The sequence below is a fragment of the Drosophila suzukii genome, chromosome 2L, assembly GCF_043229965.1.
Source record: "Drosophila suzukii chromosome 2L, CBGP_Dsuzu_IsoJpt1.0, whole genome shotgun sequence".
In the NCBI taxonomy this organism is placed as follows: domain Eukaryota; kingdom Metazoa; phylum Arthropoda; class Insecta; order Diptera; family Drosophilidae; genus Drosophila; species Drosophila suzukii.
In genome coordinates, this window is record NC_092080.1 from 24,652,251 (window position 1) to 24,666,380 (window position 14,130).

General features: G+C 40.2%; 2 protein-coding genes across 2 annotated transcripts in view; both read left to right on the forward strand.

Moving 5' to 3' along the window:
• LOC118876900 (uncharacterized) overlaps nt 1–5,850 on the forward strand; it is a 48,119-nt gene extending 42,269 nt beyond the window's left edge. The window contains exon 3 of the mRNA XM_070999530.1: nt 4,747–5,850. Coding sequence (XP_070855631.1) covers nt 4,747–5,018 — 272 coding nt within the window. The 3' untranslated portion in view covers nt 5,019–5,850. The remainder of the gene's footprint in view (nt 1–4,746) is intronic.
• Snoo (Sno oncogene) overlaps nt 1–14,130 on the forward strand; it is a 94,576-nt gene that overhangs the window by 60,805 nt on the left and 19,641 nt on the right. The gene's annotated exons all lie outside the window — the stretch shown is intronic.

Here is a 14,130-nt window from a genome sequence, read left to right on the forward strand (position 1 = left end):
ATAGGAAAGTAACGAAATAATTGTCAAGTAATGTCAGAAATTAAACATTGGATATTGGATAGCGTAAACTTGATTCCAATGATTCTTTGGGGACATTTCTCATATTGTATAGCTTAAGACATGGTTAACATTATCATACAATTTGAACATTGGAATAATAATTTATGTAAGACCTTATACTCGTACTTTCCTTTATAGTCTGAGTAAATAATAAATTTAGAAACACACAATTTTAAAATTATTTTAACTTAATTAATAATTATTTTATTTTAATTTATTGCATAGCACAAAATGATGAATTTCAAATTTTTATCATAATATAGACACCTAACTAAATTCAAAGGTGACTTCAGAATCATGGTGATTCCCGCATCATATATGTAACATTTCTTCTAGACAAACATTAACAGATGCTCTTTAACATTATACTGAGGCACTGAACATTACCGAAAATGCAATTTAATTTAGTTTAAATCTCCCTCAAGACTCTTAAAGTAAATACAGGTCATTAAAAACTTTCTCCTCACATTGATGAAACACTGGTTTTTCTCAGTGGATGAGCAGGGCCAAGTGATTTGATCGTGGGCAGCAGTCGCCATTGTGGCTATTGCTATTTTGCTCGTAGTGGCTGTTGCTGCGGTGACATTCCTGAGAAAAGCGAGCTGTCGATGGCATTGTCATAATTATTAATAAGCATAAAGTCCGATTTGAATGTGGTCAAGTGGTTCTGCGGTGGTAGTGCACCACAACCAGCACCACTCGCGTTTCTCTGTGGTGATTGAGACTGCGGCTTCAGTTCGACCGATGTGTGTTTGGCATATTTTCTGTCCAAGACAAGTGGCGGCTTTTTTGATGTCGGGCATTCTGTTCGAGAGATTTGTCATTTAACTCATTTTCCTCGGCAAGGTTATGGCAGGTGGGCGTGGCAGCATCAGCACGCCTTCTAATGACGTTGTCCAATTGAAATGTACGTCACGCACCTGAACGGTGAAAAAAAGTCGAAAAAGGAAAAGCGCGCAGGAAAACTTGCAAGTTGATGGAGATGTGTGGCAGAGAAAAACTTTTGCCTCACAGGCTTCTCAAGCAAAACTGATTGCAGTTTGCAGCTAATTGCAACACTCGAAGGCAAGTGCAGCACCAAAGGCTAACGCTACTGACTTGATTTCTCCACGATTCTCGGCACTGAAAGATTAAAAACTAGATATTCAGAAACAAATGCAAAAGTATTTTTAAAGTTTTTACAATTTTACTAAGAGTGTATAAATAATATTTTTATTGTTTCAAGCTTTACCATTATCTATAAATTATTTGTCTTTATCTGCGGAAGACATAATATCTCAGAAGGAACATTTATAAACAAGGATTTCAATTGTAGTCAGCTGTATGAAGATACTTAAAACAAAATCCAAAAAAAATATTTGTTGAAAATGCTAATCCTGAGTTACTTTTAAAATAAATAACGTTAAGCCACTGCTGCTCTCAAACATATATTTTCTGAAAATGAAGGCAACGAATTCGATCAATTTTCACAGTGGCATTTTCTTTCCTTTTCTCCCATGACACATGTCAGCTGTAGGCTGAATCTAAATCTCGGGTTGGCTCCTGCTCCTCATTTAAATCGCACATTTGTACGCGTCATCTTCAAGTCTCTGTCTGCAGTATTCCTCCCTCCTCCTTTTGGCTCTTATTGCTGGCAGCTTATTTCACTGGCAAGAAATCGAAAAAAAATACCAGCGATGAAGCTGGGCGAAAAAATTAACTCTTTGGTATAATTTTTCATTTCTCGGAATGAGTTTGGAGCAGCCGCAAGTAACACGACTTCTGTCAGTGTTTCCTCGCCAGTTTTTGCTTGAGGAATGGAAGCACAAACATTAGAAAATGGTCTGCCCGTTGTTCTAGGCCCTCCTTTCCCCAATCAGGGGCCATCTCTTTCTGCGAGTGTCTCTGTATATGTAAATATTGGCTCAGGTTCTATCATTTGCAAAAATCTGGCCAGCCAAGCAAACACATGGATATGTTGGCCTTTAAAGGAGGTGAGCTGCGAGAAGGGTCGGGATAGAGTTGGAGGATGCAGAAGGAACTGGAGGAGGCTATGACTTCTTGAATGAGCGCGCCCCCAAAATGCGGAAGTTTATACAAAAGCAGAACAAAATACACATATATAATGCAGATGTTTCAGGGACTGGTAAAAGGGGGTGTGGAAACAGTGGGAGGGGGTCGCAGAGCAACATTTGCAACTGTCAACGAGACAGCGCGATTTGGACGGAAAGTTTATTACCGGGTTGGACTTAGGCCAATTATGACGAGGGCTCCTCCTCCCATTGCGAAAGGAACAGCGAAAAATGCAAAATGCATAATTGCCAATGGATTTTGTCTTTCTATTAATAAAGTTGGGAAAAGGGAGATCATTATGTAGAGGGCCAAGAGATTTAAAATTAAATTTGAGCGACTTAATAATAATTTTCACTTATAATAGCAAAAGATACACTTAAAAAATGGTTTGAGTTTAACTGAACAGCTTTTTAGACTTATTCCAATTTGTGTGTATTTTTTTGGTGGCGAGGGTAATATAAATCAAACAAAAACACCTTATAACGAAGTAAAACAAGGAAGAACGTTGTCAGATACCCGTTACTCAGCTAAAGGGACGAACGGGAAATGGAGATATGCAAGCAGCAAAGCGAGATTGAAATGCGCCACCTACCGGCGGTAGACAGATTTAAGCGTTATGGGCGTTAGAATGGGCGTGGCAATCGATAGGTATTGACGAGACCAATACATTTCAGTTTATTCTAGCGTCAAAACTGTAGGAGCCACAGTTTTGGGCGGTTTGTGGGCGCTAGAGTGGGCGTGGCCTTTTACTCTACGAGTAACGGGTATAACTAGTGACGATCGCACCTTCAACATACAATATTTCTAACATCAAATTTTGAGTCGAACAATTTGGAAATTTAGATTTATCGTGTAATAGATCTACTAAATAAATACACCTAAGTTTTTCACATTATTATAAAGGAATTTGTTTCTTAAATAAGAAAGTTAAGTCCGCGATACACTGCTAAATTCAAGCTAATGGCCATTAAGCAGATTTTTCGAGAAACTATCGATGCAAGAAGTTTGAAAATTCATTATTACTTCAGTTCTCAGATATGCTAATCCCAAACCTTGCCAAAAGTAGTGGTTTCTTTGTCCGAACCTTGAAACATAATTCGTACTCCGCGTGTGCCGAACAAAAAACGCGACAGAGTAAAACAAACAAATGCTTAAACACTCGCAGATATTTTAAAGCGAAACGCTTTTCAATTGCATTCGACTGGTCGAGCTGTCAATGACATGGATTTGCAGCCACCAAAGAATCGACAAGAAACAGCCGAACCGAAGGAAAAACAATGCAAAAACCTTTGGCCACATGTGCAGTGCCAAATCAAAACGTCAAATTATAATTGTCTACGAGCTCTTGTTTTTTGTGGCATTTTTTTTGTTTGGCACGAGCAGCGCAAAAACAGTTAGAGAGCACGACCAGTGGAGCCAAACCCAAGAAACGACACCCACGCAGGAAACCCAGAGGAAAAAAGAAAAACCGAAAGCCAAGAAAAGCGCCCAAGCGCAACCGACTGGCATTGACTTTATAGTTTACACACGCCGAAGTTTATCGATGATTTCGATAATATGATTTGTTTCTTTAATATATTAAAAAATGTTGCTTAGATGTAATATCAATGACATAAAACTTTTTTATTGCACGTATTTTTGTTATAATTTATTTATTAATTTATAAGTAACAACAGTTGTTAGTAACCGGAAATCGATATATAATTATAATGATTTTAATTATCGTTATTATCGTTAATCGTTATTCGAAGTCGTATGGACTATTTAATTTGTACTTATTTGAATGAATAAACTTTGATTCTTTGAATACGAAGTTAGTTCGAATTTTTTCTCTGTGCACAGACAACGTTGCAGTGTTCGGATTGGAATCGAAGTTGAAGTTGCAATGCGGCGAGGTCAGGCCCGAAGTCCGAACTCGAACTCGACTCCGCACATAAATTAGTCAGAGTTGCATGCAAAATGAGCAACCACTCCGGTCCACTCCTCCCCCCGCCGGCTGCGTCGTCAAAATGTCTGGGCTAACATTCTGTCGATTGGCAATTAGCTCGGATCTCCCAGCTCCAGCCCCCAATCGTTATTCGTTCGCTCATTGCCCATTGCCCGATTGTTCAATTTCGGTTAATTGGTTCTGATTGTTTTCGAGGCGTGTAGTGGATTTTCTCTTTTTTGCGGAGGCAGTGGGAGGAGGTGGAATTATGCCCAAGAAAATTACAGAGTTTTTCTAGGTAAAGTGACTTTATTGTCAAATAAAGGAAAAGGTATTTATAGAAATTGTATACTAATATAATAGCCACATATTCAGCCTTTATAAAAGGATTCCTTTTTTTCTTAACTGGTGAAAAATGTAACATTTAAAATTTTATTTCTTTTGCGTCAAAGCATATTTTATGATTTGAGTGTTTTCAAAGCAAATGTTAGTATTGCCATTCATATTTTGAGCTTTTCCTTTGCTTAAAGTGTATCAAACATTGCCATTCCTCACCCACCTATTACCAATATTATGAGTGTTCACAACAGCTAATTACAACTGATTGACAAGTCAGATAATTGATTGTGGATTCCAGATTTCTAGTTTATGCAAATGCCAATGTCTTGTGACTAATGTTTCCATATCTTTTGCATCTTTCTTTGCAGGTAAGCAGAGTCTGGCTCTTTGGATCGAAGGTCACCGGCAAGTGGCATCACCTGCTTGTAAGGCCCAGCCTAATTATCACCCAAGTTGCTGGCAGATTTCTTCGGGCGTGGGTGTGACCCACGCGTCATTCGGAAGACCGTCTATGTCTGGGCCACTGGAATTGAAATTGAAACTGAATCTGAAACTGATTCCCCCAACCAAGTCTCGTCAAACGACTTGCGGCATCGTGCCGCTGGCAATTATATTCCATGTTGCCTTTGCTATAAATTAATTAAATGGAAAATAATCGTGTGCAGCCAGTCAGGCAACAAACAGCGTTCTTCAGAGACACCGATGCCGACAAACGGAGCCGAGTTCTAAATGCTTTTGTAATTTTAATTGCTCCGCGCCAAATGTTGTGCTGCCAAATATGGCAGCGGTAACTGAAACGCGCAAGTGCAGCACATCCACGCGATACAGATACAACTGGAAGTAGCTGCCTATGTTGCTAATGTCTCAGTTTAACCAACTTCCTCCTCGCGTTTATGCAAAAAGCGAGTAATGCAACATGGAAGGTTTCCCCCCAGCACGACATTCATTGCCACCCGCTTCGTATCTGTATCTTTGGCTGTCGCCGAAGTTGTATCTTTATCTGATGTATCTGCATCTGCATCTGGCTGTTGACGACTTAGCGTTTAATAGCTGCCTTTGAATTATTTATGTGACTCGGTGCCTCAAGTGCGACGTGTGATCTTGACGATGAATGCCAATCGATTCGGCAATGTCCCTGATTGAGAAGTCATGGAATTAGAAAATATCAATGAGTTGGAGAATAATATTTGCTAATTGTTACCTTTCAAGGCGGTGGGTAGTATTATAAAAAAGCTTCAACACATTGGGTGGTATGAGATTTGTGTGAGCGTCTTTGTTGGGGTTGGTAAAACAATCGAGCAGTCCTATTGATGATTTTAAATTTTAGCAAACTTCTGTTGTTTAGGCCAACCATCAACATTATTCCTCAGTATTTTTATTTTAAACAGTAGGTCTCAATTACAGCAAATTTTAGATAGCTTTCTTCTATAAGTATAGATTCACAAGGCTTTAATGTAATACAAATATTTTACTTTCCTTAGTTTTTCATTTTTTTCCATCTCAAAATTAAAAATAACATACTTAGCTAAGTAAAATCACCGTCTTTAGGTTAGTGTCTAATGCAATGCTATGCCATTATCATTATATTTTTAAAAAGTATTGGAAGAATATTCCATTGGATTTCCTTTTTCCAAAGTAATGAATTGATTTTTCATCGGTATTACATTTTCAAAAAGTATTGAATCTATTTTACATTAGCATTATTTTGTCAAAAGTAATGAATCACTTAGCATCTTAGAATTCAAACCGTAAAAAAAATCCAAATTAGATATACCATTGTCTGAAATGCAGAAGTTACATTTGATTAAATAGTGCTGTCGAATCGCAAATTTCGTTTATCCACACCAACTTGAATGCACTACTTCCCAAAGTTATTGAACTCTGTTCATGTTAATTCAGTTTTAATAAACTATGTAATGGAGTTTGCGTTCTCCTCAAAGTCTTTTGAGCAGAAACAGATTTTTAAATGCATTCATTAACCCCTGGTGACCAATGTGGAAAGGGCTCAAAGGCCGTTCGGCCGTTGGTCAGTGTTGGCCTTTTGTTTTGGCCACAGCAGGCTACGCGGCAGTGGGAGAGCGTCTCTCATATTGAATTACCAAAGTACAGTGAACACTCCACTCCGGAGCTCTTTTGTTTGCCTTTTGCGCTTTGTGCATGCCAAAATAAAAAGGCGTAGTCCGCTTGTCATCGGAGGGGGTAAAAATGGGCGGGGGCGCTGGCAGAGCGGTGGGCGTGGGCCCGCTCAATGGGCACTGGCCGCTTCAAGCGAGCGAACGAACGTTGAGTGAGTGACGGACTGGTCGAGTCTGACATGCACTGCTCAAAATGTAGGGTATGGAATGTATAAGTCTTCTATAAGTCCAACCACCATTTCGCTCTAAAAGTTATCAATTATGTAACGATTAGATAGTGATGCTGTGGTACAAACTATGCTAGTTATGTTAGATATTTTTTAAACAAATAAATAAATATAAGATTAGTAGAAGACAAAATTCGGACTTAAACTACTTCATACCATAAATAACTTTCTTGCTTTCAAAGGAAAACCAGAGTCTTATCCATTTAAGAAGCACACTTGTTAATAGATTTCTGTCAGTGTGGTCTGTTTGTAGTCTGAGTGACTGACTGACTGACTGACATGCCCATTTCGCATGCCTTTGTGTTTTTGGCCTGTTTACCTCGCCCACAATCCCCGAGGACCCCACCGCCCCCAGAAACCCCCTGCATAGGCTCTCTCGTATTCCTTTCTTTTTGGCGCAACTTTTTCGGCTCTGTTTTTTTTTGTGCGAAGGGGGTTTGCTTTTTGCATTTTGTTTATATTACGTGTCGCTCGCGCTTCAAGGCGGCACCACCGACTGACTGACAACTTCAATCAGCATCAAAGACACGGAGCCGACTCTTGACTCTGGACACTGAGCCCCCGTGGCCCGTGCCCCCTCATGTGGCATATGCCACGCCCAGTTCGCCGCTCGTGTAATTGGAGCAGCATTGAAGTTGCGGGCTTTATTCCGTTTCAAAGCCGATTCTTTTCTGTGGGTGTTGACAAAAGTCGTTGCTGTCTGCATGCCGATGGGGGGCTAATTGCGGAATATGCCGCCATAGGCAAAGAAAACAGTGGAGACTCAAATCTTCTAAGCCAACGAAATATAAAAGCGTCAACATTGCCGCTTATTAAGTGATCTTTTAGAACTTTCTTGACTATTAGAGTAGTCGCAAACAAAATGGCTTACAGGTTTTAAGCGAGCTGGTCCAAGCTGGGGCTTAATTTAAATTGTATTTCTTCAACGCCTTTGGGCTGTTTCGATCGATTTCGGATCGCGGTGATTTGCCATGTTTATTCAGTGGTCGTTTTCACTGTACCACTCTTTATGCATGCCGCAAGCGTGACTTCATCTTGACCTCGCGCATACGCAGCATAGCCCGCATACGTATACGTACGGCCGTCCAACCATCCACCATCCATCCATCCGTCCGTTCGTCCGACCCATTGCATTCCATACCAAGGCATACTGATTCTATAGCGATTCCGATTCCAGCCCACACAAAAATGCCGCCAGCTTCCAAGCGAGACACTCTGTCTGCCGTTCTCCTTTCTTCCCTACTCCACTTGGGGGGAGCCCCTTTCTCTTTTCCCCCGTTTATTCTGCGGCGCTTTGCAAGTTATTTTTATTGATGAAGCGTACAAATCGAGTCAGGGCAACATTGTTGCCTGGCCACTGGCAACATTTCATTAGCGGCGATATTGAATTTATGTTGCTGGCAACAATGTTGCCATTCTACAGTGGACGGTCGCCAGATAGATTCGTCTTCTGTGTCATCCGGCATAAAGCCATATTCCTCGTGTGTGGTCCGATCTTCTTCCACTTCCTCAGGGCATTTTTCTCCATTTCCCCCCTTCTGTTTTTGTTCAGCCGTTATCAGGTCGCCATTTAAGCTTTGAGTGCCTTTTCTAATTCACACTTTTTTCGACCGATTCTTCCCTCCGCGGTGGCTTTTCTTTTCCTTTATTCTCTTCTATTCAGTTCCCAGCATGTGACGACGTTCGCGTTTTTACGCGTCTCGCAAATGGCAAGCGACACTGAAGAATTGAGGCGGAAGAAGAGTCCATCGTTGGAATCCAAAGATCTGTATACCCTTAAAAGTGACTTATACCGAATCAGTTTCCATTCTAAGGAGAATCCTTTTTCCATCTTAAAAACCTTTTGTATAGATCCAAAATTTAAATAGAATAGGTCTTGTTTGAAAGAGGGTGAGGATTTCCATCAATTATACTTAAAATAATCCAACATGATTTTGGGATTACAATTTTGATATCAAATGCCATCGTTTGATTTGTATAGATACAGAACTAGATTCTAAATAAACCATACTTTATCACAAAAGCATTTTAACAGCTTTTCAATATTTCAGAAAATCTTGTAATACCCCTGGAAGGGTATCAAAATAAGAAACTAAAGTGAGAACGGATCGGGGGACCACACACGAAGCAAAAGCCGGAGAGCGGCATTCGTCTAGGCCTCTTCTTCTGCGACATTGCGACGTGATGAATGGGCAGCGACAACATCAGACGCAAATGCAGGCGTTGGGGAAATTAGTGGGGAAAGTAGGAGGAGGAAAACCCGTGGTGAGGGGAGGGGAAAGGGGGCGCAGGTTGGTCAATCTGAGCCGCTGTCAGCTTTGTGCGACTCTGTCAACGCCATCGCTTTTGGCGCACCGCCTCTCACAACCCCATAACAACCGTCATATTCTGACGGCGGCGTCTTTTTCAAATGGCGCGCGTTTAATTTGCAAATGAGCTTAGACCGGACCCCTTTTTAAATCTTTTTACTAGACTGACAAACGACCTCAGGTTTTTAAAGGGCCATGGTTCAGGTATGCTAGAGTATGTGCAGGTTAGTTATGAATATACGTACATATATGTATATAAACTAAAAAAATATTTGTATATTCAGAGATTTGTATCAAATTAATATATTTTAAGGCTCGGTGATTGCTTAAAGTATTTTTTTAAGCAAAGCATTCGATTGACTTTAGATCTTCGTATAAGTCGAACGAGTGTTCGAACCCTAAAAAAAAGTTTCTTTTTTGTTTTACAATGAATTATTTTTCTAAAAGTTTTTAGCAAAACCTGAGAATAATACATACTTGGAATTGTTTTAAAATATGAAACGGAACTAAGATTAATACTATTTTCTGTTCCATTTTTTATCTAACACGATAACAATTGCTGAAATGTCCTTACGAAGTTTGTTAATTAAAGCCTCGTCTTACAACGTCACCAGTGCCCCATTACTTAGTTATTCCCCTACCTATCGAACTGAAATGAAAAGAATTAAATTCATTTGGCTGTCTCCACTTCGGAATTTGTTGTTTTCGCTGGCTCAGCATTCCGCTGACAGACAGAAAAATAAAGGAAATAAAGCTTTGCGGGGCGGGAGGGGGCGTGGCATCCGAGGTCTATGTCTGGCCTGGGTTTTAAGTTGTGGCGCTGTGCCATTCCCGGAATTGTTTGTCTTGTCTTTTGTCTTCACAAACCGTCTGCGGATCCCTGGGATCGCAGCTCACGAGTTGGGCTTTGGGCTTGGGTTCAGATGTTTGTTTTGATGCTGGCACAGCATTATAGTATTTTATATATAACGGCCACGCACCGATTTGCGGGGACTTCCAGGAACGGGAAGACAGAGTGAGAGAAACACTCATTCATAGGCCATTGATTGAATTACAGCGTGGAATGAACTTGTTTTGAATGCGATTCAATTTCGCTGGGTTCGCAGAACCACAGGATCGTTAGGCAATCATTATCATCATGAGCTGTCCTCCATTCGCTGGAAATATTTGGGTCGTTTTGATGGGTTCGTAGGGCCAGAAGATTGACCCATTTCGGGGAAGCCGCATGAGGGCCTTTCCAAAAAACCACCGCACCAGCAAACCGCCTACCCAACAAATCCCACATGCCATAAATTATAAAACAACACAGAGGAAATGTCAACTCCGTCGTGTGGGTCAGGCCCACAAATATAGAAATAATACAATCTAAAAGTAAGGCAACGAAGTTCATATGCCCTTGATTTTCGGCTTTGAGTTATTCGGTGTATATTTTTGAATGGATTATGTGTTATAATACTTGTAACAATTTGGTTAAAGAAATAAAATGGTCGTAACTGTATTATTAAGAATTGAGTTTACCCTATATGTAGAAGAGTAAAAAAAATCAAAAAATTTATCGTGGCCCTTAGGAAATATGCCCTAGTGATAAAATGTGCCTTGCGGCTATCGTAAAAATCAAAATTATGTCAGAAATGCAACCCGCCCGAACACCACCCACCTACAAGACATTTGTGATTTGTGTCTCTCGTTTTTATTTCCAATCGAAAAGAGGAAAAGTCAGGCAGTCTATGCTAATCAGTCTCCCACATGGCCAGACAGAAACCGAAACGGAAAAAACTTGTCCGGCCAAATATAAATAGGTATGTTTGTCTTTATTTAGGTCTTTTGGAGTTTTCTGTATTTGGAGGTGTCTTCATTGGCAGCAAATGAATTTATTATTTATTAATAGACTGGCGCAATTTAATGTGACATTTTGGCATATCATTAAAAGCGTATTAGCCACGGCTGTCTGTTCGTTTAGAGACTGGATTTGAACAGTGGCTTTAAGGGTTTATGGCGGGCAGTAAACACAAATCGAATGGCTGTTGAGCCATAAAACTATTTACGGACACTTTATTAAAGTGGCTTAATGAGAGAATTTGTCGCCGGGTACAGTGAAAAATGCAAATGGAAATGCATTGAAAACTAGCATTTAAATGATTATAAAAGACTAAACAAATGGAAAACGTTATCAAAGCCATTGGGAATATTCGTTTGAACGCATAAGCAATAAGTATTTCGCAATTTAGATTTAAATATATTCATATGTCTACTTTTTTGTGTTAAGTATACAGTCCTGTTCTGATTTTTAATTGCAAGCAACTTTGTAGAATTTTAATTGTCTTTAAAATTGTTTTTTATTCCATTTTTATTACCATTTGAACCGTTTAAGATATAAGATACTTAAACAGTCCAATAAAAATCTAAACTATAATGAGCGATAGTTTACTTGTAGTTTCCAATATCACAGCGTTTACAAAGGAACCAAATGACTAGATCGACTCGGCTAGTAATTCTGATTCAGAATTATAGTCTTTATGGGGTCGCAAACGCTTCATTCCACCTATACATTTTTTTTCAACGAATACCTTGCATCCTTTTACTCTACAAATAACGAATCTAAAAAAAAGGTAAAATACTTAAATATTTTTAAATATTTTTTCTGGGTATCTTTGAAATAACCTTCTTTTTATCTCATAGAGTTCTTGTACATTCACCGAGGAGACGATTAGACAAACTGCATTCTCCTTTCCCAATCATTTTTCCTAATCTTCAAAAGACCTTTCTCCCATTCATTTGAACACTTTGCTGAAAGAACACCCGTCTGAAAGGAAAGTTTCCTGGCAAACTTCAAATATCCCTAATTAACGCCTTCTGCCGACTGCCGAACCTTTTGCCCACTTGATGACAGTTAACCGCACTTTACAGTGCCCCCCGCGTAATTATGTCTTCCGACGCGCCTCCGCTTTTCCCCACGATTTTCCCTCCATTTTCCCGCTGCTACACCTATAGATCAGGTGCTTGATACTAGATTAACCATAAAGTGGACGAACGGTAATGTGAAACGATAACAGAAGGCGGCGGCGTCAAAGTTAAAGTTAAAGGGCAGCGGCGAGACGCCAACGCAGACGGAGCCAGCAGCGGGTTAAGGTGGTGTGCGAGGGTTAAGAGCAGCTGGCCCAGCAAAGGAAAGCAGCCATGGATGAGCACTGGAGGAGGGATAGATAGAGGACGGGTCTGCAATGCAACATAAATAAGCAGAAAGGCAAAAATTGTCTTTTATGATAGCTGTTAGCCGGGGAGGGGATTCGGGTAGCAGAAGGAGGTTACAGTGATCACTCGCTACTGCTTACATTATCTCACTTTAAGGTAGTTTTCAAGCATTTTTTGGGACCTTTGCTTAGGTGATCTAATTCATTCCAAAATTTTATATTCCAACTTAGGGGTATTTTAATATAATGTAACATTATAAAGTATCTATAACTCTTTTTATTGGTAATGGTTTTATTTACATTGATCTTTATCCTTATATTCTTTTATGACTAAATACCCACAATCCTAACATAAGCTTAGCTATTTTCCTTGTAAAATCATTATTATTACGTTTTTATTGGTTTAAAACAAGATGTATTGTTGTACATCTGAAGGACCACTGCTTTCTAAATGCAGTTCAGTTCTCTCCGGGATGTTCTCCCCGTTTTCCTGTACCACTTGCTTGGCACCGGGCTCTTCCTGGCCCCCTGCGCCGCCCCTGCCGCCGAGGGGCACTTAAAGGTGCAGCGCGTGTGCCAACGCACGAGAGTGAGCGACAGAGAGGGCGCGATGCGGGGAAGCGGGACGGAGCAGGAGGCGGTACGGAGGATGGGAACGGGGGGTGGGGCGGAAACAAGCGGAAAGCACAAAACACAATGTTGCGCAAAGAACGTTGAACTCTCTGCCTCTTGCCACTTTTCAGCGATGCTTATGCACGTGTCTGTGTGTGCATCGGTGTACATATATTTTTTCATAATTTTTCATTTTCACGCACTGTTGGGACATTTGAAAAAAAAACACCCAGGGAGATTTGTACCCAACCCCAGTTACCCGCACTCCTGCCCCTTTTCACCCCCTCGGCTGCATTCTGCACTCAACTTAATTGGGGAGAAGCCAACCAAGATGGGAGCGAAAAAAGAGGGAAAAGTCCTGCGAGAAATTTAAAATGCATTTAAAAACACAGAAATTGCGAAAATCAAACGGGGGATGTAGGGGATGCTGGTTAAACGGATAAAAATAACTTTAAGCATTAAAAAAGTTTAAAAGGAAATAAAAGTTCTTCGGTCAAGATGAATAAAGTGTTTAATTTCTATTGCAATGCTTAAACATTTGTATGAAAAAAAATCCACTTAATAAATCCATAAGTACTCCATACAGAAACTATAATATTATATTTATATTTCCTTAATAAATTACAATAACTTTAATAAATAATTTTTTTTAAATAAAACAATATGATATATATTTTTGAAAAAGGCCCCTGTGTTTGAAAGTCTAGTTACCAACTCCAAGAAGTGTTATATACTAAAACTGTCTAGCTTAGCAGCTTGAGTTCCTTTAATTTCCACTGGCAGTTTTAGCTGCAGTTTCTTCCCAAGAGATCTCTGGCCTTTTCGCATCGGGTGTTGTTGCTTCTTGGTCTGTCATAATGTTTGAGGATAATGCGGCCTGAAACCATTTTGTTTGTAATTGGCATAAGAGTCTCTAATTCCAAATGCATTTATTATTTCGACATGGCCAAAGACAAGTTCTTGGCACGCAACTGCAGCGGCAGGAAGGATGGCAGGGGCGTCGCAGGGGGTGGGTTTACAACCCGGCTAAGCCAACATAAGCTGGAAGCCATGACCAAGAGCCCCGGCCAGAAAACAGAAACAGATCAGCAACGCACAGAACTCGTTTCGCTGTCTCCTCTTTTTCAGTTTGAGTGTTTTTTTGTATTTTTTGCGGGATATTTTTTATACGAGATTTTTACATTCGTGCGCGTTTTGGTTTTGGTTGAAGCAGGAGGGGAAGGAGGAGGCTTCACGGGAGAGGACCTTGCCAGCTCAAACCTGATTTGGATGGATGAC